This window comes from Vulpes vulpes, chromosome 1 (genome assembly GCF_048418805.1).
Source record: "Vulpes vulpes isolate BD-2025 chromosome 1, VulVul3, whole genome shotgun sequence".
NCBI lineage: Eukaryota > Metazoa > Chordata > Mammalia > Carnivora > Canidae > Vulpes > Vulpes vulpes.
In genome coordinates, this window is record NC_132780.1 from 149,275,077 (window position 1) to 149,300,030 (window position 24,954).

Genomic DNA, 24,954 nt, shown 5'->3' on the forward strand with positions numbered 1-24,954 from the left:
AAGTGACTTTGAATGACCCCCCTAGGGGACTCCCTGTTTCACTGGTGGACATATCCACCTCATGGCTGTGTTCGCAAGGTGGGTCTGCATCTAGTTAGCAGCAGAGATTTAGTAATACCCCAGGTGTTTGATGGAAAATATAGCCTCAGAGTCATTGCTACTCAACACCTTTCAAAAGCTCTGCTAAGGACAACAGTATTGGAGGATTTCCCAAAGGGTTCATGGCCATGCACTCCTCTAGATATTCTAAATTTCTCCTTGGACTACCTAGACCATTTCTACAGTGAATCCTACTGGGCCCCAGTAGGGATTACTTTCTCTGATCAGGTGATGTAACCGGCCTATAATGAGGGATATGACATGAAACTGCCCAGTGTAACCTGTCACTGTTTACCATGAAATCACATTATATACTGTCTCCTCCAGAAGGATCCATGAGAGAAACCTCTCTGGTCTTAGTTCCAAGCCAAAAATAGTACTGCTTCTCTTGGGCAACCAGACTGTTTTTACTGGGGGTAGGTGGGTTGTGGCGGGGGGGGGGAGGGGAGCTAGGTTGGATGCAACTGGTCATGTTTCACATTTTGCATTGTCAGAAAGCCAGTTCAGAATCAAATCTGTAGCCTATTTCTTTGACTTAAATAGAATTTGTTGACATGCATTTTGCAGATTAACTTTCACCTCTGCTATATCCATATATTGTTTTGTCTTTATTTTTCTTTGCTAATTCTTAATTGATTTTATTTTCCTGTTTTGAATCAATTTTGTTAGGCCATTTTTGCATGCATTTGAACTGAAATCTAGTACATCAGGAAAATGAGAAGCCACAGCGAAGCAGTAGTAGTAGATTAAATAAGTGAAATTTCTCTGATTCTAATCTGAGGTGTCTTATTGATACACCAGATAATGGGCAGTAATAACTTTTAGATCTATAACCAATGAGCTTAATGTTAAACCCTAAGGATTAAGAACATGCAAATATAAATAATGAGAAAAATTCAGAAGTCAATATGAAAGAGAATAGATCCCAAACCCCATTGTCAGCATCTTAAGCCATCAACCTCTTCTGGGAGGCAGTCACAAAAAAGAGCCTGATGCTACCTATATCTTCTATGTGACGACAACATTTCACTATTAAAAAGCACAATACTCCAATTACCTACCGTGTTTGTGAATAAATGCAAGTCCTTGTAATATCTGATACATGATATTCCTTATAGCAGATTCAGGGAACAACTTATTTCTGTTTGGGGCAGAGGAGGAAAAAAGTTATAAATCTAGATTTACATATGAAAACAAATACCCCGTGTTCCTATTCTTCTGGTTATATAGTAAGTATTTAAGAAAATATTTGGTCATACATAATTTGATCAGATCCTTTGATAATAAAGATCAAAGAAAAACAACCATTTGTCCATATGAGATAGTTACCTTGTAAACACTGGTGTATTGCTTACTGGTATATTCAGTTACGTTACAAAGAAGATTAAAAATTTTATAGTCACCACCCCCCTCAATCCCTCCAATCTATCATATAAAAAAAACTTCTCTCTCCATAATATAAAATAAAACTTTAACACATTTTAACAGGGAAAATCTGAGGTCTTCCAGACAAAGTCCTTATAGAATGTGATGGACAGTGCCGCATTGCCCCTGGTTGGGCAGACCATACAGCTTCACTATTGTTAGTGACGATGAAGACCATATTTGTTCACTGAATTCACTCAGAGAGAAGTTGTGAATGGCACTCACTTGCCACTAAGAAAATATGACCATGAGGTTCCATGTGACTGACTCACTTTCAAAGTTCAAAATGACCAGAACAGGTAAGGTGGTTGTTAGTTTCCTCTTCTTAGCACACAAGCCCCTGAGCACAGCAGCAGGAAAGGAAATACAATAAACCTCCAAGTTTTCAATGGAGCTCTCAAAATAAATGAAGCCATCACACTCTGACCTGAAATTGTTCTGCCCATATGTCCTTGCAGAAATAGAGAGCTGTGGAGTATCTGTTCAATCTCCGAGCTTCTCTGGGTGAATAACCCATTGAAAAATGAAAATGGCTGCATTGAAAGTAGCTTTTATGAAAACTATCACGAGGCCTCCAAAGTAGGAATGTGGTTTGGGCCCCGCATCTAATGGGCAGCTTTAAACAGTGAAGCCTAAGCATCAGGATGGTGATACACAATCGCCAAAAGAAAACATATCCACTTTGCAATACTTATTTCTAAGATCATGATGACCAAACAGTACCTTTCTTTAATGAGCTGGTAAAGATTTTCCTTCATGTACTCGAAGATAAAATAAAGATGATCATTTTCCCTGATAACTTCTTTTAATTTTACTACATTGGCATGGTTGAGCTTCTTTAAAGACTGAAAAAGGCAAGAGAGAAAAACAAAAAATTAGAGAAAATCTGTTGTTGAAAAAGAAAAGTCATCGCATATATACTTAGGAAGAAACATCTGATTCTAGAACCATAGAAATGCCACAAATCCCATTTTATTGACAATTTAGTAAGTGGTATTTCTCTGAAGTCAATAATAACTTTATGTAGAAAAACTATTTCGATTAGCTGACTAGAGAGGAAGTACTTGACCATCACGGGGATTTCTGGCTGCCTCCTGCACCAGGCAACCGGCCAGGGCTATCTAGGGTGCACTCCCTCCAGATGATGGAATTCATGCCATGAAAATGGCCAGAAGGGAACCAATGGGAAGCTAAAGCTTTGATTGTTCTAGTATCGGAGGAGGCAGATGCTTGGGACTGAGATGACCAGCCAACAGTCCACAGGCCCTTTGAACAAGAAATTGTTCAAATAGACAGAGGCTTATAGCCTGAGGCTCTCAATTTCCATCTGAATCATGTGTGTCCATGAGGCATACAGCAGTCTTTACAATGTGAATTTTATTTTTCTAAATTTTATTTAAATTCAAGTTAGTTAACATACATGGTGTAGTATTGGGTTTTAGGAGTAGTATTTAGTGATTCATCACTCACATACAACACCCAGTACTCATCCCAACAAGGGATCTTTTTAATACCATCACCCATTTAGCCCATCCCCCCGCCACTAGTGTGAGTTTTAAAAGAGAAAGGAGGAAGAGGAGCGATCTCATTGCAAAGCACCCCCTGAGGTGAGATGGGGAGAAAGAGCTCTGCTTCCAAAGGACAGCAAAGGCAAAAGTCAGCAAAGGCAAAAGAGTCAGGCGGGTGATGAGAAACAAGAGGGTGGCTCAGAAAACAGAGCATGACCTGATTCTTTATCCTTGTGCATGTGCAGTTTCCCTCTACCTGCCACATCCACATGAATACAACTATGTATAAACTTTTTTCTGTTTGCATCATTAGTTCTGTTGGTGGATAAATATACTTTTGTATTCGTGAGCAGGGATCCTGTTCATGTACAGCAGCCAGAGAAACTGCTGCTTTGCTCACCAGATGGTCAGAATTTGATTAATAGTCTCCTTCAAAGGAACCTCAAAGGGTCGCTGGCCAGCGGGATGAACCCTTTAATTCCAAAGCCTTTCCCTCACAGAGAAGTGACTCAGACAATAATTCACTGTAAAACCCACTTTATCTCTGAATTTCCTTAAAAAGAATACTCCTTTTATAAAATAAATGCAACAGCTGAAGACAAAAAGCTGAACATGAATATCCCAATCTAGAAGGATACTCAGTAATAATGCACCCAAGCAAGGAATCAGAGCTTGGGAATGCTGCTGTGATATGATTGAATTACTTCAAGGGGCCAGGAACAGACCGGAAATGGTCAGTGAATGAGAATAAAATGAAACTCTTCTGGAACCTCTTTCCTGAAAGACAAACTCTTGCCAAGGAGGAGCTTCTCTGGCAGGAAATCTTCAATGGAAGGGAAGGCCAGATCCTTCAAGAATGACCCAACCAGTCTGATTACTTGTTTTAATTAGGTTGGATTCCAGGTTCTCCATGAGTAACAAACAAAAACATTGCTTAACTTCTAAGTATTTACCCCTGCAGGCATCTTTTCTATTTGCTTAAAATGCATCACAGCAATCGCTGAGATGTCCAGTGGATGAACAGCAGAATAAGCAAGGGTAGTCAGAGAAAAATGAAGTAGGTTTTTAAGCTTTTCAAGAGAAGGGTTCAGGCAAGGAGCAGAGACAGTACCTTCCACATTTGGCCTGACATATGTTGTGAGCATGAATCACTGGCTCAAGTCTAAGGGCTCGTAGTTCTTGTTTCTGAGTGAGCCTCATGGACAAGTGAAGTCTATATTAGCTTAATGTAAAAGGGATGAATTTTGTGTGGGAGATTTCATGTGACTCATTTTACAGGAAGAAGGCATCTTCTTTTGGCACAGGAAAGGCTTACGAGAAGAAGAAGCAGGACAGAGCTGAGAAGCACAAATAGCAAATTAGACCCAGGTCAGCAGTCCAAATGGGGACTGTTTATCCCCACTTGGAGGAAGGTTCTTAGCGATTAAACAAAACTACAAAGTACTTCTCTTCAAGGGTACCCTGGGGCATGAGACACAGTCCTCGCCTGTAAGAGGCAAATAGCCTAATTAAGACAGGGCATGAATACAAAATCCACAGAACAGAATGAGGAGGATTTTATTAAGGTCAAGAGAATGGCAGCAACAAGGAACATTAGACATGTTTTCAAGAAGGAGTAATCAGCAAACTCTGAGTGGCCAATGAGTATCATTCACAATGTGATTTGAAGGAAGAGTGGCATCTAGATGAAGTCAATGGGAGGGAATGGGTGTGTCAGGAGAGAAGTCCTTCTTAGGTATGGGTGCATGAGTGGAATGGCATGGTCTGTGCCTGAGAGATGAGAACTGTCCCAGTTTGTTTCCAAAGGAAGCTTATCCAGAAGACTTTGATGGGGGAAGTGGGCAGGGAAGACACTGGATGCCAGGTGTATATGCCATGGAAGCCCGACAAACATGGGTCTGAAACCAAGCTTTGTGGCTTAGAGTTGTATTTACCACAAGCAAGCGGCTTGAGTCTCTGGGTGTCAGCTGTTTTCAGCAGCAAGTCCAAGATACTAACATCTTCCTCATGGGGTAGTTGTGAGGATGAAATAAGACAGTGCATGTGCTGCCTGGCTCATAGTAGTGTCTCAGTAAATTGTAGGTACTGTGTGAACAGCTGAATGTCGCGAGGATTATTCTGGGGGCAGCACAAAAGGTGGATGAGATGCAGAGGAAGTAAGGTCACACAAGCCACCTGCAGTTTCTGGGTGACTGGGTGAATGTTCATTAACAGAGAGAATATATGAGCATTGGGGGAGCACTGGCAGACATTCTAGAAAGTTCAGGCACTGATATCCACTAAGCAGGTAGATTTGTGGACCTAAAGTAGGTGTCAACAAATTCTTCTTAAAGGGACAAATAATAAATATTTTAGACTTTCTAGGTCTTTTGGTCCCTGTCTCAACTACTCAACTTTGCCATCAAAGCATGAAATCAGCCATAGGCAACACATAAACAAGTGGGCATGGCTGTGTTCCAACAAAATTGCACTTAAGCGGGATGTGGCCATTTGTTAACCCCTGATCTAATGCTTACGAAGGATAAAAGATTTGATGAGCCCACTGAAGTGAGGAAAGTAAATGAAATTACTCGTTGGAGATTCAGAGCAAAGGAGAAAATCGCTAAGGGCAGAATGCGAGAAGTCATTGCTATTTCAAGGGAGAACTACAGAGCGTTTGGTGAAAGGCAAGAAAGCCACATGTCAGTGGGGCAAAAAGCAGAGTCCCACAGCCATAGGAGGGGACAGCACCCAACACTGCAGGCAAGAAAATGCCTAAGAAAACAAACTGGACTTGGCAACTCGTGACTTTGAGTGCGTGGCTCCCATAGAGCTGCAGAGGCAGATGCCTGCTTCGGCCACACGGGAAATCAATGCAGGTCGGGGAGTGAGGGCTTGGGACAAGGTCTGCTAGGGTAGGCAAGGCAAGGGGTAGAAGCTTCCACAGGAAGGGGGCTGGAACTCATCAGGGAGGGTGGCGGGCACATATATTTATTTATAGACTGAAGAGAAGGAGATAGTAGAAAGGAAGAGCTTAAAGAAATGGGTAGGTTCAGAAGAGCCAAAAGGTGGGAGCAGCCCAAGTGTCCATCAATGGATCATCAATGGATGAATGGATCAACAAAACGTGGCATATACCTACAACTGAATAAGATTTCATCTTAAAAAGGATGGAAACTCTTGACACAGGCTATGATAGGAACCTTGAGGGCATGATGCAAAGTGATATAAGCCAGGCACAAAGAAGAAATACTGTATGATTCCACATATATGAAGTACCTGGAACAGTCCAATTCATAGACACAAAAAGTAGAATGGCGGTTGCTGAGGGTAGGGGTAGAGGGGTCACGGGGCGGGTGGTGGTGGTGGTGGTTGTTGTTTTATGGGTACAGAGTTTCAGGTGTGTAAGATGAAGAGTGTTCTGGAGGTGGATGGAGGTGATGACCGTACAATACAAACGTACTTAACACCACTGAACGGTGAATTTACAAATCTGTAATATGGTAAATTTTATATGTGTATTTCATCACACTTGGAAAGGGAAAGGGCATTAGGGGGAAATGCTTGAGACTGAAATAAATCTGTGGTTTAGTTAACAGTACTATACCAAAGTTTAAAAAAGTATATTCACTAATATAATAGGAGAGCAATCTTCTACTTTGAGCTATTAACTATATGATGTTGTCATTTGCCCCCTTTTGTGGGCATCAGTGTAACAATTCAAACAAAATGACTAACTCTATCAACCGTATGTCTAAGCATGTATAAAGCTATTTTAATCAACTACATACAAATTATTCCCCAGTGTATTAATAAATACCTTAACCTCCCGAAGGTTCATGCATTCCTCCCAGGAATAAAACTTTCTTTTCATTCTAAAAGAGAACAAAGAAACAAATAGCATGCTTATTCCAAGTAACAGGCTAAACTTTCTTGTTTAAAATATTTCCATTCTGGAGAGGTGGAGGGTGGAACAATTCAAAACTTAACTAAAAAATTAAAAAAAACAAAGAAACCAAAAACAAATGTTTTTGACCTGAAACTCTTGAATAGTGCTTAAAGTTGGTTTCAATTTCTACCAAACATTATACTACCCAAAACAACATTCATTTTAAAATCTGGCAGTGTGATCAAGTCTACATCGCAAAATTTTCCAGCAGAGGTGGTGCAGTACAGTGCAAGGAAACCTCCCCTGCTGTCTTGCTCTATCATTAACTGGCTAACCTTGCCTTGGAGGCAAATCCCTCAGGCTTTTTTTGATCTAGACTAGAGTTCTCCAACAGAACTTTCTGTATTGATGGTAATGCTCTGTGGTATCTAGTATGGTAGCCACTACACTACACATATATGGATATTGAGTACTTGGACTATGGCTAGCATAACATAGGAACTTAATTTTTAATAAAATTTAAATTTAAATGTCATATGGTTACGTATTATCCTATTGGACAACACAGTTCTAGACCCTCCTGTATAGAGGTTGGCAAATTATGACCCACAGGCCAACGCTATCTCACTATCTTTCTGTGTAGCCCATGAGCTAAGAATGACATTTATATTATTAAATACCTGGGGAAAACAAAGAAGAGTACGATCTTATGATGATGATAATTTTATGAAATTTAAGTTTCAGTTTCCATAAAGAGTTTTATTGGAATACAACCACACTCATTCATTTCTACATGGCCTATGGCTGCTTTTACACAACAGCAGAACTGAGTTATGACAGAGACCATATGGCCTGCAAAGCTTGAAATATCTACTATGTGGCCAACCCTGGCCTACGGCCTGAGGGGAGAGAAAGAGAACTCGATGGGTGAACCAGAAATCCAAGTTTCTAGTTATATTGTTCACTGCACTGCAATCACATGGTCTCACTGGACTCTTCCATTAGCCCCAGGAAATAGATGGGACAAGGGAGGAAATGATGAAACTGAGAAATCAAAAGATTTTCCCCAAGGTCTCTCTGCTGGCTAATAAGAGGCCAAAATCCATTTCTCCACCTCGCTCTCACACTCTGTCCCCAGTGTCACATATCTGCAGGTAGAGTGACCAATTCCTTTGTGCATACCCAAATATTGTTTAGCCCTTCCTGTATGGTAGGGCCTTTGTCAGGCACTAGAGATACAACAATGAGAAGGGCATCCCTCGTGGAACTGACATTGCAGCAGGTAGGCAGGCAATTCATCATCACTTTCTGTGTTGAGTGCTGGGAAGGAATGGCATAGGGCATGGTGACAGCAGACGCCAAAGTGACCTAATTTAGTCTGAGGTATCAGGGAGCACTCCTAGAATGAGGTGATGTTTCTATTAAGACCTGAAGGTTCTGCAGAATTTAGCCCATCGAGGCAGGAGGCAGGGAATATCATGTGAAGACTAGGGGCAGAAAGGTATCTGGTGAGTTCAAGAAGCCAAAAGGCCAAAGTGGTGGAAATGATATTGGTAGGGTGGTAGTGAGACATCAGACTGAAGAAAAGAGGGAGCGGCCAAGTGATGTAGCATGTTGAAGATCACATTAAAAACTGGGGGCTTGGGATCCCTGGGTGGCGCAGCGGTTTAGCGCCTGTCTTTGGCCCAGGGCCAAAGGTGATCCTGGAGACCTGGGATCGAATCCCAAATCGGGCTCCCGGTGCATGGAGCCTGCTTCTCCCTCTGCCTGTGTCTCTGCCTCTCTCTCTCTCTCTCTGTGTGACTATCATAAATAAATTTTAAAAAAAGTAAAAAAAAAAAAGTAAAAAAAAAACAAAACTGGGGGCTTGGGCAGCCCTGGTGGCCCAGTAGTTTAGCGCTGCCTTCAGCCCGGGGTGTGATCCTGGAGACCGGGGATCGAGTCCCATGTTGGGCTCCCTGCATGGGGCCTGCTTCTCCCTCTGCTTGTGTCTCTGCCTCTCCCTCTCTCTCTGTGTCTGTCATGAATAAATAAATAAAATCTTAGAAAAAAACAACTGGGGGCTTGATCCTAAAATTGATAGGATATTGCAAGCTGTTATAGTTTGGGTTCCCCTGAAAGCAGAGCCTGAGGCAAGGACTTGGGTATGGGTAGTTTATTTGGGAGGTGATTCCAGGAAGCCAGGGCAAGGAGCAAGGAAACTAGGAACAGAGAGATGGGAAATCCATTAAAGGGCATGTTATTGAGATGACACCAAGGTGTACAAGTGGGGCTCAGTCCTGGTCTGGGCTGTCTACAGACCTATGCGGAAGGTCCCCTGGTTGAGAGTCTCCCATGTGCATTTACAAGGATGGGAGGGGTGCTAGTGGTGGGTACAGAACTGTAACTCACAGCACACTGAGGTCAAGTAGGACAGGCGATGAAGTGGGGCAGCAGGGACACAGTGTTTGGTGTACAGGATTTTAGACAATCAGATTCAGGTGTTTAAAGTAATCCCTTCAGATTGGAATGGAAAGGGGTGGAATGGAAGCCAAGGATCCTACAGAGGAAATTATTCTAGTGGTAAAGGTGGTAAAAGATAACAGGTTGAATGGTAGGTTAGCAGGGAGAATACAGAGAAGTAGGTGGATCAGATAAATACATAGAAGTTGGAATCTACAGGTCTAGGTAGCCAATGCTGGGCATACAGAGGGAGGTCAGAAGGATGTGCAGGTTTTGAAGAGATGGTAGTGTCATTTATCAAGATAAGGAACGTGGGAGGAAAAACAGGCTTGGGGTAAGAGAGAGAGAATGGTGAATATAAGCTCAGTTTGGGATATAATAAATCTGAAGTGTCTGCAGGGCATCCAAATGGAGATGTTGAGAAAGTGACTGGATATAGGTGGTGTGTCAGGCAGGCCCTGAAATGGTCCCTGAAGATTCCCACCTCCTTGTATTCAGAGCCTGGTATAAGGCCTCTCCTTTAATGACTTGCTTCTAACCATCGGAACACAGCAATCTGAGAGGATATCCCTTCTGTATTAGTTTACAAAAGCAAAATGATGTGACTTCCACCTTGACAGAAGCCTCTCTCATTGCCTTCACGACCCCCCATCTTGAAGCAAGGTGCCATGTTGAGAGCTATTCTTTGGAGAGGCCCACATGACAAAGGACGGAGGACAATGTCTAGCTAACAGCCAGCAGGGAACTGAGGCCCTCAGTGTAACCACCCAGGAAGTAATGAATGCTACCACAATCATGTGAATGAGCCTGGAGGTGGATCCTTTCCTAGCCCAGTCTCCAGATAAGACCTCAGCACTAGCCAACACCTTGATTATAGCCTCATGAGAGACCCTAATGTAAAGAACTCACCCAAACCCTGCCCAGACACCTGACTCACAGAAACCATGAGGTAATAAATGGGTGTAGTTTAAAACCATGAATTCCTGGGGTAAATTATTAGGTAGCAAGAGGTAACTAATACACTCAGGTTGGACTCAGATTGTAAAGGGGAAGTAGAGTGGGGAGGTGAAGATAGTAGTCCCTAGACCACCACCTGTGTGAATGATCCAAATCAAGTCACTTAACTTCTCAGTGTCAGTTTCCTTTCCAATAAAATGTTTCTAAACCTTTTCATTACTACGTCACATTACGATATGACAGTTTGGAAGAGGACTAGTGTCATATGCAAATCTAAAGTAGGAATGTGTTTAAGACCTCTGACACGAACATTCCGGAGCCAACAATCATCTAGCCCACATAAATCAATGTCTAAGACTTTCCTGTATGCCTCCTACCCCCCCCCTTTAGAAATTTTCAATAACGAGAAATGCAGAGGGTAGAGTGAAAACGATGTTGACATGTGTCGTTGATGATGAAATGATGTGAGTGAAGAATAAAACTTACTTTTTAATGGCAATCAGTTCCCCAGACTCAATGCTTCGTCCCAGTAGGACGGAACCATAGGTTCCATCCCCAAGTTGCTTGATTGTTGTGTATCTATTCATGGTGTGCCCGCTCAGGCTGGACACTCATCTCAGGGCCGAGGCGGTGCAGTCCTGCAGAAGCAGCAGGCCTCCCCAGAGTGTAACCAGATTTTTCGATGGCAGCACCAGCACAAGGTATTCAATAGAACGTGACTATCTCCCAAATACATATTTTCAAAGATCAGTCTTCTGCCTGTAGAGAAAAAACAGAGACAAGAGTAACTGCTAATGTACATTTTGTGTATTTTTATTGTCTAAATCAAGGGTCAGCAAACAATAACCCTCCCAGGCCACCACCTGTTGTTGTGAATAAAGTTTTATTGGAACACAGTTATGGTCATTCATTTGCATAGTGTCTATAGCTGTTTTCATACTACAAGAGCAGAGTTTTGCAGTAGTTGTGACAAAGACTATATGGCTTACCTGGGTGGCTCAGTGGCTGAGTGTCTGCCTTTGGTTCAAGTTGTGAGACTATCCCTGGGGTCTTGGGATAGAGTCTCGCATTGGGCTCTCTGTGGGGACCCTGCTTCTCCCTCAGCCTGCGTCTTTGCCTCTCTCTGTCTCTCATGAATGAATAAATAAAATCTTTAACAAACAAACAAACAAACCTAAAAAATTTATCATCTGGACCTTTATGGAAAAAGTTTCCCAACCTCTGGCCTAAATAATACTCTTTTTAATTTTCATAAGATGAAAGATACCATTCTTGGAAAGTGAACTTGCACTGACTCAGAAATGAATCAGTTGCAATTCAATGCTTTTCTGCTGACCAGCCACTGTGGGCAAACACTGCATGAAAACTATGGTTGACAAAAATTGCAGAGCTACAAAAATCTGTACTAAATATACTGTGTTCTGTGTATTTCTGCTACAATTTACAATGTAACAAAGCCAAGAAATGTTAAAATTAAAGTTCTCCTGATACAGAATTTACATGTGATCCATGAACTATTTGTGGCTAGGCATCAACAGTATTATTTTTATTACTAGACATACAGAAGCTAAACAAAGAACAACTAATTTCTTAAGGTCTGTATATAGGGTGTGCCCTTTTTAAAGTCATTTAGCTGTCTTTTCTTTAATAACAAATCATTGGCTTTTGCAATTTATAGAACTGAGTCATTCAATCTGTCTATAATAAAGAAAATATAGCAATAACTTAAGTGATTGCAATGCTTAATAAAATATAAATGCTAAAATAAAAGTAAAGTTTTTTTTGTTTTTGTTTTAATGTAAGCTCTATATCAACTGTGGAGCTTGAACTCACGACCCCGACAACAAGAACTGCTGCATACAATATCAACTGAGCCAGCCAGGCACCCTGAGCAAAAAACAGCTGATAAAATAATTATCTGAAAAATCAAAAGATCAGAAAACACTGATTAGAAGTATGCGATGTTCTGCATCTAAATCCAGTTTACGCACCTTGTCCTTCTAGAAGAATTCCAAACAATAAATGAAGAAGGAAAGAAGGAAATAAAAAATTCACTATTAGGCAAATACCACAATAAGATTTGTTGCAGACAAGAGTCACTGATGAATGCTAATATTAGTGGATGAATGGTTGAGGAGAAACAAGGTATTTACATAGTTTATTGTTCATTTTTTTTTGAAGATCTTTGAGTCTCAGGACGGGGATGATGGTGGTGGTGGTGGATCCCCAGATATGTTCTAGGGGATGACGGTGGATTGGCCAGATATGTACTAGCGAATATGCACTAAGATATTTCAAGTCAGCTTAGGTTTCAGGGACAGGGTGTGGGAGAGGTTCAAGGGAAAGTCCCCTAGCTTCCAGCAGGGTCCATTCCATCTGGGTAAGGGAGGGCATAAGTAAAGTCTTCACAAAAGACGGAGCTTGAGAGAACAAGAAAAGAAGGTGTTTTGTAAGGTAAGGCATTCTAGCTGTTCAAGGAGCAGAAACAAAGGCATCAACTCAGGAGGGAGGGGTAAGGTGGGAGCTTGGAACAGGAGAGAGAGAACCCCAGAGTTTTGTTTGTGGAGGGCCTCAGATGCCACTTTGAAAAACATAGGCTTCAACTTGATCAAAGGAGACAAAGTGCTGCAAAGGACATCATTGGGCCAATGGAAAGGACTGAAAGACAGATGGTAGATTAGGTATTCCATCTGTATTAAATTTACTGAAGTTGATATCTGTCCTGTGGTTCTGTAAGAGCAGTCTTATTTTTAGAAAATACACCCTGAAGGATGTATAAGTCAAGGACCATGATGTATGCAATTTGTTCTCCAGGGGGTACAGTTAAAATATTGTGTGCATGGGAGGGAATGATGTGAGGGTAGAGAGAGGGAACAAATGGGGTTAAATGTTAACAATAGGTAAATTTGGGTAAAGGTATATGGGTATTCTTTGGACTGTTCTTGCAAGTTTTCTGTATGTTTCTAATGTAAATTATTCTACATTAGAAGTTTAAAAAGTTACCAAAATGGTAAAGGAAGAGAATCTTTAAAAAGATATATATCTTAAACATTTTATTTCAGCTTAAGACATAAAAGTGTAGATTTATTCGATAAAACCTAACATTAGAACATACATCATGGCTGTGTCTCAACACAACACAGGAAGAGTACTTGAACCACAACATAAGCAATTTTTAACTCTGGGCTTATTTTCCCCTTTTTCTTCTTTTTCATATCTATCTCTACCTATTTTTGATATGACCTAAATGATTTCTACATCATTCATGATTTCATTTTCTAACAAATTAAAATTCCCAAACCATTTTTGCATGTCATCTTCCTAAAAATCACTGGTACCTTCCTTGATTTGTCAAATAGCAGCTAATAAATCACATGCTTTATTTAAAAAAAAAAAAAAACAACAAAAAGGAGGCTTTCACCTAGAGGCAGTGGGAAGTTAAATTTTTTTTTTAACTTGAGAATAACACGATTAGATTTGCATTTTGTAATCTAGTTAATTAGAATATTTTTCTTAATGTCCAACTAAAACTTGCCTGTTTTAATTTAAGCTAATTTCTTCATGCTTCGTTTTTTGGTAGATATAAAGAAAGTACCCCACAAAATTGTGTGTATACATGAAATTAGTAATCAAATGTGTGTCTCTCAGCCTTCTCCCGCATTAATTATGCAACCTTTCCTCATAAGACCTTTTTCCACTCCTTTAATTATCTTTGGCATTCATCTCTGAATCCTCACACATTTCTCCATTCCCTTGATGAGCTGTGGTGACCAACCTTAATAATGATGTGCATTCCAGTAGCATGTGGGCTCTCCCCTACCTTTTTTTTTTTTTTGCAATAGCATTATATTATTGATTCATATCTATAAATTATCAATCACAGAAACCTTTCTTTGGTAGTTATGTCTCACTACTTCCTCATCCAATTAAATTGTATAATTAGGACAATGTTTCTAGATTATCATTGAGAAAGCCATTTGTGAAAGAATTAAGAACTTTAGTGAAGTCAAGATAGAATGAGTCATTCATTTAACATATAGTCATCCTAATAGCTTCTTATACAGTTTGTCAAATTATCATAGAATTAAATTTGATTACTCTAGAAACATTTGACTTTCACCATGCCATGATAGCAGCTTTTTAATCTTATGTTATTTCAGGTAATTACATAATAATTGTACAATAGATCAAATTGGTGTCTCTTCAGGCACTGATGTCAGGTTGACAGTGCAGAATTTTATTGCACCTTTACTAAGATGCTAACCATTATGCAAGGCTTTTGCGGCACACAATGAGTAAGATAAGTGTCCTTTAAATAACTCACAACTGACGTGATCATGAAAAATGTAGAAAGTACTATGAGACTATAGTAGAAAGAGCAACCAACTCTTCAGTGGAGGGAGGGATCTGAGAGAAAAGAAGAGAGGAGGTAGTACTAAAGTAGTAAATGAACAAGGTTTTATTAAGCAGAAAAGGAAGAGAAAGGAATTATAGATGGAGGAAACTGTGCAAAAAGTTGGTGGTACAGACCTTGGTGTGTTCATGAGAGGGCAAAAGTCCAGTGGTTGCATCCATGTCTGAACACTAGAATAGCCTTTTAACAAATACTATTGCCCAGACCCCACCTCTAAGGGTCAGGTGAGGGGTGGGGAATGAGTTTCAGTAGTTAAGAAAGCTCTGCAGGTGATTCTAATGTGTAACCAGACTGCGAAGTATGGGCCTAGGGCATAAAGACTATGGAGAGAAGTAAGGAAATGGCGGGAAATGCCTAGAAACTCAGGGTGGGGGTGGGCCCATGTGTGAAGAAATATATTCATCATGCAGGAGTTTTGGTCCTTACCCTGGAGAGGGGAGTTCTCCAGTATTTTGAAGTAGGGAAACAACATGAGGAAGATACCTTTGGAGACCACATAGATGTTAGGATGGAGAGACTACAGGCATAGAAACTAGTTTGGAAGGTTTGCTGTAGTCTATATGATACATGTTGAAGGCCTGTACAAGAGACCTAGCCTACATGACTCTTAGATACAGGAGACACATGTTTGGAATAGGGAATGTATGCATATATGTTACTTGGACAAGGTGTAGAGATGATGGGTTCTGCTTCCTGAGGTGTAGGATTTGAGGAATGTACAAAACCTCTCATTGCAGATGCTCAGTAGACAGCTACAAGTAGTTTTAAGGTTGTTTAATTTTCTCCAAAGATAATACATTATTGGAGCTCTTATGAAGAGCTCAGCATTCAGACAAGGTTGATCTGCACGACTCTGATCATTTCAACTTTGGACGACAAACTTCAAGAGAGACATTAAAGAACATAATAAAGGGCCTAAATAAAAGCACCAGAAGAGTAGCTGAAAGAATATTTGAAGTAAAAGAGACTTGGGGAACCATGCTCATTGTTTCAAGTGTACAAACGGGTATAAGGGAAAAGGATTAGTTACACTATGTCTGGATCCAGAGAACAGGACCATGACCACTGTCTGAGCTTTCTGGTCTCTGGTCAATTATTTCCCATATCAAAAAAATTGCAGTGGCATCATTCATATTAGCATTACACAAGAAGCATCAGTCCACCCACAGTCAATTCTGGGCATATCCCAGCAGGAAGCAGTTAAATACATTTGAGATCGGTATTTTCAGTTGTTCACCACTTTTGTGGTGGCTCAAATATGATGACTCATGTCATAATCTGAAACTGAACAAAAACCTCACTGCTACTCTGGGAAAACAACAGGGCAATGGACAATGCTGTAGAAAAAAGAAGGGAGAGGCAGTAGATGCCACTGTGGATCTACCCAATAGCAATGCTGCCCTTCTTGCTTAATTTTCAAAACACTATTTATATTCAGGATCCAACATAATCAGGGTTGGCAGCCACCTACCACAGCCCTAGGGCATGAACTGTGATCACTCTAAGCCAAGCTAAGCTATTCCACCTCCCACTAAAATTTGTTTAGGAATGGGGCTATGGCTCTTACTCGTAGATGGAAAGGATGGTGAGCTGGTAGGAGAAAGAGAAAGGCTTCTAAGAGGGAATCTCCTGCCTGATAAAGACAGCTGACAAAGAGGTTGCCCTGTGTTTCTGCTTTAAATAAACATAGTTGCATAAAACTCATATGTAGTTGTGAGATAGCCTTCTAGTGACTATGAGAAATCAACTCTAAAGAGGAGAATCCTGTCTGCTAAGAATGGATAAAAACAAAGAAAGAGGCTGAGTCTGTGATGATACCACTAGGCTGCTGCATGATCTCTGAAAATATCAGCCTTAGATTTCTCATTATAGGACCTAATTAAAAATCTTTGTTGCTGAAGCCAATGTTAGATATTCCCTCAAGTACAGCTGAAAGCATTCTGGATACAGTATACTAAGGCTACTCTGACTTAAGAGACTAAAATTCAAAATTCTATCTATACAGGAGGTAATAGGTCAATTAATCCATTAACCGATTGAACTTCTGTAGCTAGCATGGTTTTGAAAACTGAAAGAGGAATAGAGTTGGAGACAAATTAGAAGAAGTAATTCTGTTAGCCTAAGGTAAATTTTCTATCCACCAGGATCTGCTTCCATTTTGCAAGAACAAATGACTACAAATCTTATAGGATGAGTGTCCAAAAATGGTCCTGGGTGTCACTCAGGGTTGCCTGGACAACTAGCCAGCTGGGACTGGGCTTCCTTCTTCTCCCCAGTATTTATCCAAACCCAACTTCTCTTAGGCCTTATAGGTCCCTCCATGGTAGGCAGATGGTTTTCTCAGACAAGTCCTCTCTGTAGGTGGCACCTAAACCCAGATTCTGCAAATCCTCTGATAATGGCCCAACAGACAAGACTGTTCTGACACCCACGAGGGACCCAGTCTGTATGCTACTGATAGTGAAACTTACCACACGGAACAAGGTAGCCTCAGTTAAAAAGGCAACCAAGGAAATCATAGAACTCTCATTCCGAGTTTTAACAGGAAAGAAGTTTCAGCATACTATTGACTATTTGTACTGTACATTCTTTGATGCTGGAGAGACATCTATATCTATGGAGTCAGTTCTTTAAAAAAGGTAGACAAACATCAAATGTGTAAAATGCATATGTGAAATAAAAAGTTGGGTATTGCAGTGTATTTTATTAACTTGGCACTTTGGAATGCTCATTTAGAACAAAAGCCATTAAACTATGTTTTTAACTGTAGCTAACTCAAGTCTCAACTCAGTATAAAAATAAATCACAGCCATGTCATTCTGGTTCCTCTCAAGCCCATCATGTTGGCTCCTTTCCACAACATTGTGTCTATATGTCATTCTATTGAGACCTCAGTATATAAGTAGAAGACAGTTTCTACTTTCGGATTCCTTACGATTGGTAAAAATTTTACAACTTTTTATAATTTGGTAAAAAAGGCAAAGTATGGTCTTTCCCATGGTTGTGAGGTTTACCCACATTTATGTTGCACAATATAGAAATATGTGAAATATAAATATATTTTAAAGATTTTATTTATTTATTCATGAGAGGCAAACAGAGAGAGGCAGAGACATAAGCAGAGGGAGAAGCAGGCTCCCTGTGGGGAGCCTGATGTGGGACTTGATCTTACAACCCTGGGATCTCGACCTGAGCCAAAGGCAGTGCTCAACCACTAAGCCATCCATGTGTACCTGAAATATATATTTTTATAGAAATATGCAAATATTTAGGGGCATCTGGGTGGCAAAGTCAGTTGAGCGTTGGACTCTTGGTTTTGGGTTAGGTTATAATCTAAGGGTTCTGAGATTGAGCCCTGTGTTGGGCTCTACACTCAGCACAGAGTCTGCTTAAAATTCTCTCTCCCTCTCCCCTTCTTTCCCACTCCTTCTCTCTCTCTCTCAAATAAATATTTAAATCTTTTTAAAAAAAAGTATACAAATATTTATCTCAGATACAGGAATAAGTATGCTCAAAAAATTAAAGTAGAACATATTACACAAGTGAAAAATTATGCACACAGCACTATGCTTAGTTCTGAGTAACAAGATCCAAAGAGCTGAGGGAGGTGGATCTGGCCTCTAGGCCTTTCCCTCCTAGCTAGGGAGGTGGAATATACACAGTGACTAGGAGACATGGTACCTGGGGTCGGTTCCTGGGAGGGGTGGAGACCACAAGGATGCTACAGGTGTACAAATAAGAAATCATTTTGTGAACCACTGGCTAATTTCTCTTACTGAGGACATGCCATTTACCCATACACTAACAAAAACCAATCTTTGAAAAAAATATAAAACGATTTCCTTACCAGCTCTATTAGTTTCCCACAACTGCTGTGACAAACTACCATATACCTGGTGGCTTAAAGCAATAGAAATTTATTCTCTTACAATTCTGGAGGTCAGAGTCTGAAATCAGTACTGGGTTTCTCAGTGGGCTAAGATCAAGGTGTAGGCACTTCCTTCAGAGGCCCTAAGGGGGATCTCTTCCTTGTCTCTTCCAGCTTCTGGTAGCCACTGTATCCCTTGGCCCTGGCCCAGTCTCTGCCTCTATGGTTCCACAGCCTTCTCTTCTGAGTGGTGTCAAACCTTCCTCTCCTTCTCTCTATAAGAACTTAAATTTCCATTTAAGGCCTACCCGGATTATCAACAGTACCCTTCTCACCTCAAATTCCTTAATTTAACCACAGCTGCAGTCTCTTTTGCCATATGTGGTAACATTCAGAGGTCCAGGGACCTGATACCTTTGGGGGATATTATTTAGCCTATTACTCCCCAACATAAGGCCCAAAGCCTTTCACACAATCATCTGAATCACTGAGCAATGCTTTTCATTCATTTAAAGTTGAGTGTTTTAGGAATGGAATCAGAAGTCTGTGCTTACTTACCCAATGAACAAGGGCATTCCTCTTTGAAGTACAGAGAAGATTTCTAATTTTGCACAGTGGGCAAGACTTCACAATTCTGACTGAAATCCCTGAATATATGACATTAGCATATGGAGAGTCCATACTGTGTAGACCAAGGGTTGCAAACCAGCAGCCTGAGAACTGAATTCAGAGGTATGCTTTGAGTCTATATTTAAAAATAGTATCTCTCATATAAAAATGAGATCTAGGGCTTCTCTGGAAAAACTGAAGAGCTAATAACAGGATCTCCTTAGCTTTCCATGGTAATAAAGAACTAGAGAAACATCACCATCCTTTTAGAATGAGCAAGGGTCCAGATGCTCATCACAATCCCCATCCTGCCTGTTGTCCCTAAACGGTTACCACAATGGTTGCTAATATTTTTAGTTGTCATTTATTTTTGTACCTTTGCATCACTGGTTTCACTGGAAGAAAAATATTTCTCTGTTTCTATACCTCTACCAAAAGTGACAAAGTAAAAGCCTGAAAACTGCTCATGTTTGAAGAAAAACTGGAGAAGAAAATAATGTTTTGTTTTTTTTTAAAGAGAAGAACATTCCTTTACTGTTTCACAAGCACATATCCAGCTTCTCTGAGTCTTTTACATTTCTTCCTCTGCCTCTGACAGCATTTGAATTCACAGCTCCAGGTACAGACCTCCTGAGAAGGGAATGGAATACAGCAGCCGATCCTTTAACTTGGGAATTAGCTAACTTGCTGATGGGCAGTATTCTAAATACTGCTCTGACTCTAAGAATTAACTTGGATAAAGCACTCACTAGAATTAATCCACACTTAGCCTCCTAATACATCAAATAAACCAAAAGGATAGTAATGATAATAATTTAAATACTTGATAGGTGTACAGTACTATCATAAGCGCTTTGCATATATTAACCCATTCAATTCTCAACATTCTACCAGTAGGCACTACTATTACCCCTATTTTACAGATAAGGAAACTGAGGTACAAGCAACTTGCCCTTAGTACTACTGTGCTCACCAACTCCCCTCTCGCCAATTTTCTAGATAAGGAAACTGAGACACAGTGACTTGCCCAAGGTTATATAACTAATAAGTTATAGAACTAAGATAGGAACCCAGGCCGACTGCACCAAACTCAAAAGAAAGGTTGCAAAAGATCCAAAGATCATGAAATCTTTTGAGGATCTGAGAATGAGAGGAATTTAGAAGCACTCTGTAGCTCAAAATCCAAATATGGAAACCAGTGATGTGGCCCTGGTCTAGTTGGCCTCATTCTGCAATCAAACATCAGGGAACCCAGCAAGGGACCTCACCAGCACTGACTGTCTACAATGGAGGCAAAGTGAATGCAGAGAAAGAGGGACTGGGTCCCAGTTTCAGCTCATAAGCACTGTCACATAGACTGAGCTCACAGGCTTGTTGACTGCTTTTAAATAGCAAATGATGGAGTGATGTCTCAATGCCTTTACCTGCCCTGCAGAACAATCACCGTCTCCTTGATTTTTGTGTTTTTTTAAAGAAAAAGTTTTTATTTATTATTTTTTTGAATTTAAATTTTTTTTTTTTTTTAGTAATTTGTTCTAAACATGGGACTTGAACTCAAGACATCAAGATCAAGAGTCAGTTGCTCTACTAACTGTACCAGCCAGGACCCCTGCTCCTTGGGTTTTTTAACACTGAGTATCAGGAGCTGGCCTCTGCCTTAATCATGAGACCCACCTGGGATAGGAAACCCTGACCACCCATGCTCATACCACTTGGTCAAAGTCACTGTTGTTGGGATCATTTAGTGTTCTTTTAATTTATATATATATATACATATATAATTTTAAGATTTTATTTATTTATTTGAAGAGAGAGAGCACACAAGTGGGGGGGGGGGGGAGCAGAGGTAAAGGGAGAGGGAGAAGCAGACTTCCGGCTGAGCAGGGAGCCCAGTGCAGGGCTTGATCCCAGGATCCTGAGATCATGACCTGAGCCAAAGGCAAATGCTCAACTGACTGGGCCACCCAGGCACCCATGTAGTGCTCTTCCTAAAGACACTCTTTTTAATTCAAACAGAATTATTTTTTCTGTGACTGTCACATATTGTAGATCACCCAAAACCTAAATTCTGGCAAAAGCTGAGATGCTCTTGATACATCCATTTTTTGCAACACATCTAGTCTTTCGATGAACACTAAACAGAAGTCTTTTCTCCCACAACGCTACTTGATACATATGCAATATGTTCTGGGTCCAATTTCTTGATTTTCCTTTACAGAATACAAAGCACAGTATATAGAGAGAATGGGATATAAAATATACATCATTTGTAAGGCAACAGTTTGATCATTTAAATCACTACTCTGAGTATTTGCTCAATCTAGTCCAGATCACATGGGTAGGGCCACAGGCACCAACCCCTGTGACTCAGAGTACCTCTCAGTCCTTAGGTTTACTTTCCATGAAATTGGGACATTGGATTTGACGAACTAAGGTGGTTTCCTGCTCTAATGATGTGTGATTCCATGACTCCATGTCAGGACTCAAGTTAGTCTTGTCTAAGAAAAAAACCAGACCAATGCTTCCAGTTTTGCCATCATGCACAAAAGCTAGCAAAGGGAAGGTTGTAGCCCAGAGGGACCCTGTATGCTATACAATATCTCTGTTTTAGAGTGGGACAGTACCCTACTGACACAGCCAGGCCCCCAAATCAGAATCTACGTGTTCCCTTCCCTCTTAGCCCAGCTCAAACATCACCTCAAGAACCTTTCATTCCAACCTGTAACAACGGACCCAGCTAATGGCTCTTTCTTAAGCCACCACAGAACTCTGTCCCCACCTCACAGCCAGCCCTTCCCTCTGCATTAGTGGGGACACTCACCACACTTCCTTCATCTCTGTGTCCTCACACCTCACATTCTATTTGCACACAGTAGGCATTCATTGTTTGGTCAAAATTTGAATTTTAGTCTTTGCTATCTATTTCCGGTACCACCCTTGGTACAGGATCTCCAAACACAGTGCCATTTCTTCATGTGCAAAATCATGATAATCAATTTGTTTGACCTGACCACAAATGCTCTGAAATTCTAAGATGAAAGAATAGTAGATGCCATAGAAAGGCTAATGCAGGCTGGCTGCCAGGGGCCCTCCCACCACAACACTGGAATTCCTGTGTCTCAGGGAATCACAGAAAGGCCCCCTTTCTGTTATCAGATCAGGCCTTAGGCCTTCGGGCAAGGCCATATTCAATGAACACGGAAATACAGCTCTATTTTGCTTTCAGTCTTTGAAACAAATGTCACGGTTTCTCTGGCTAGGTGACATGAGGAAAAACCTTCCTGCGATCCGCCCCAAATCCCTCCCTTCGGCTTCAATCCCCAGTGGAGGCAAACAACATCTGCTCATGGCCAGCAGCTCATACTGGGTATACCCTGCTCATTCACAGCCTGGAAAACAGGCTGGAGGCAGGGGACAATGGTAGTCCATTCTTCATTTTGAAACTTGGATGGTCATGGAATAAATGTCACAATCACTAATTTTTTAAGAGAAGAGGCAGAAAATTGTGCACAAATTTGGTCTTGTCTGGGAACTGCGGTTCACTGGCTCTGCTAAATTCAGACCCTTCTGAGCAGCTTTTCTTGCTCAGCCTTAATCGTTTTAACACTGAAACTTACCTGTCCTCATAGGAAAGCTGAATTACGCGCAGAATTATCAAATGGCCCTTCTATGGCACTTCAGAGTTCCATTTTATTTTATCCTGCAGGTAATTACACATCGGATTCTAGGTTCTAATGTGTCATAATTTCACAAGAGTTAAGCTAATACTGTTAATTTACTTCAAAAGGGTTCTAAAAATAGTACATCTGTGTTTATATTTTTCTCTCTGGGGCCTACTCTTTCTGCTCATATTCATTTCAGCAAAACTGCTTCTAAGTACTTTGCCTCTTGGATTAGTGCTCCTTTCTGCACTGCGGACAGCAGCTAGAAGACCAAAAGAACTTTCTTCATGTGGAATTTGCTTTGCTTTTACCTCAGCAAAGGAGTGCATTAAAGATGCCTTTGGCTCTTGCATCAACTGGAGGGAGTGGAAAAGAAAATTAGCTAGCTGGTGCACCTCTGCTATTCCCCAGAAACTGTTCCATGGCTCTTCCCTCAATCCCACTTCTGAGCAAAAGGACTTCTTCTGCACCAGGGTCCTTAATACCAAGAGAAGGATCCACGGCTTCTTATTGCTTCACCTACAGTACCAAAAGGGCACTCCTGTCCGGAGTCAAAAAAAGTCTTCAGTCACTTGTAGATTATTTCTAAATGAGGGCACATCACTAGCAATGGCTCAGGCAGACCGTAAAGAACTGAAGTTAGTGTGAAATGCTGAAGAGCTAGAGGAACAATACCTTTACCCTTGACTCATGTGAAAAACTATGGATGAGCTGTGGGCACAGTTCTCCCAAGCTTAACAATATTGCTGTCAAGGGATGCCTGCGTGGCTCAGTGGTTCAGCGTCTGCCTTTGGCTCAGGGTGTGATCCCAGGGTCCCGGGATGGAGTCCTGCATCGGGACTCTGCGTGGAGCCTGCTTCTCCCTCTGCCTGTGTCTCTGCCTCTCTCTCTCTCTCTCTCTCTCTCTTTCTGTCATGAATAAATAAATAAGTAAATAAGTTAATAAATAAATAAATCTATCTATCTTTAAAAACAAAACAAAACAAAAAACAATGATGGCTGTCGAGGGTGGCAGCAGTCAGAGCCCAGCTACCTGCCTGATTGCCACCTCGTGATTGAAGTGGGGGGGCAGGGTTGGGTGAGGTGAAGATGGGGAGAGTGAATGAGAACATATATGAGAACATGTATCTCTAGTGCTGTGCTACTATGACAGCACCTTTAACCCAGGAGCTGATCTCACTCAATGGAAGGTGCTTCACTGTTACCGCAACAAACAAATCAGTAAGACATACCAAAGAGGTAAAGGCTTAATATAAAAATAAAATAGGGCAGGGGTCAGCAAGCGTTTTCTGTGCAAGGCTAGTAACTACTTTAGGCTTTGAGAGCTATGTCTCTGCACAACCACTCAACTCCACCGACGTAGCACCAAAGTAATCATAGAATGTAAATAAACGGGCTGTGTCCCATAAAGACTATTTAAAAAAGCAGGGAGCAGGTAAATTATGCCTACAAAGCACAATCTGTCTACCCCTGAAACAGGAAATCTGCACATAAACAAACATTTTAGCACTCTCTATGTAAGCCTCATGTACCCTGGGCTTATAGGGTTAGATAAACTGTGCTTCTCCCAAGAATATAAATGCCTTGAGGGCACAATTTTTATTCAGTTTTTAACTGTATTCCCTGCACCGAGACAGAGATCAGGCATGCAGTTGACACAAATCAAAATAGTTGCTCACAATAGACATTTGTTGAAAAAATAAATTAATGAATGAGCACATTATGTGTCTGTAAAGGATAATTTTGACTATTGGTGATTTTTCTGTACATCAACCCCATTCCCACTGCCATTCCATCCCCTTGTGCCTCCTTCTTTGCAAAATTGGACAATTATATAGGGACCTGGGCAAAAAAATTATGAATCCTTCTAAAATTTTTTTTTTAAGTTTTATTTATTTATTCATGAGAGATACACAGAGAGAGAGAGAGAGAGAGAGAGAGAGGCAGAGACACAGGCAGAGGGAAAAGCAGGCTCCCTGCAGGGAGCCCGATGTGGGACTCGATCCTGGGACTCCAGGATCACATCCTGAGCCAAAGGCAGACGCTCAACCGCTGAGCCACCCAGGCATTCCTCCTTCTATAAATTTTTATACAAATTTATG

At 40.9% G+C, this 24,954-nt stretch overlaps 2 protein-coding genes across 3 annotated transcripts in view; both read right to left on the reverse strand.

Annotated features, from left to right (window-relative positions):
* Window positions 1–11,058, reverse strand: part of CILK1 (ciliogenesis associated kinase 1) — a 40,048-nt gene extending 28,990 nt beyond the window's left edge. For both annotated transcript variants that reach the window (XM_072733986.1, XM_025991065.2), the window contains exons 1-4: window positions 10,786–11,058; window positions 6,832–6,886; window positions 2,248–2,369; window positions 1,161–1,240 (exon numbers count right to left, since the gene is read on the reverse strand). In XM_072733986.1, the coding sequence (XP_072590087.1) occupies window positions 1,161–1,240; window positions 2,248–2,369; window positions 6,832–6,886; window positions 10,786–10,886 (358 nt within the window). In that variant the 5' untranslated portion in view covers window positions 10,887–11,058. The remainder of the gene's footprint in view (window positions 1–1,160; window positions 1,241–2,247; window positions 2,370–6,831; window positions 6,887–10,785) is intronic.
* On the reverse strand, window positions 10,786–11,035 carry LOC140595140 (uncharacterized). The gene has a single exon (XM_072734000.1). The coding sequence runs from the start codon at window positions 11,033–11,035 to the stop codon at window positions 10,916–10,918; it is 120 nt and encodes a 39-aa protein (XP_072590101.1). The 3' UTR covers window positions 10,786–10,915.
* Window positions 11,059–24,954: the final 13,896 nt, after the last annotated feature.

Bases quoted from the DNA above. Each gene is read 5' to 3' on its own strand.
- LOC140595140 (XM_072734000.1), bottom strand. From the start codon at position 11,035: ATGTATTTGGGAGATAGTCACGTTCTATTGAATACCTTGTGCTGGTGC.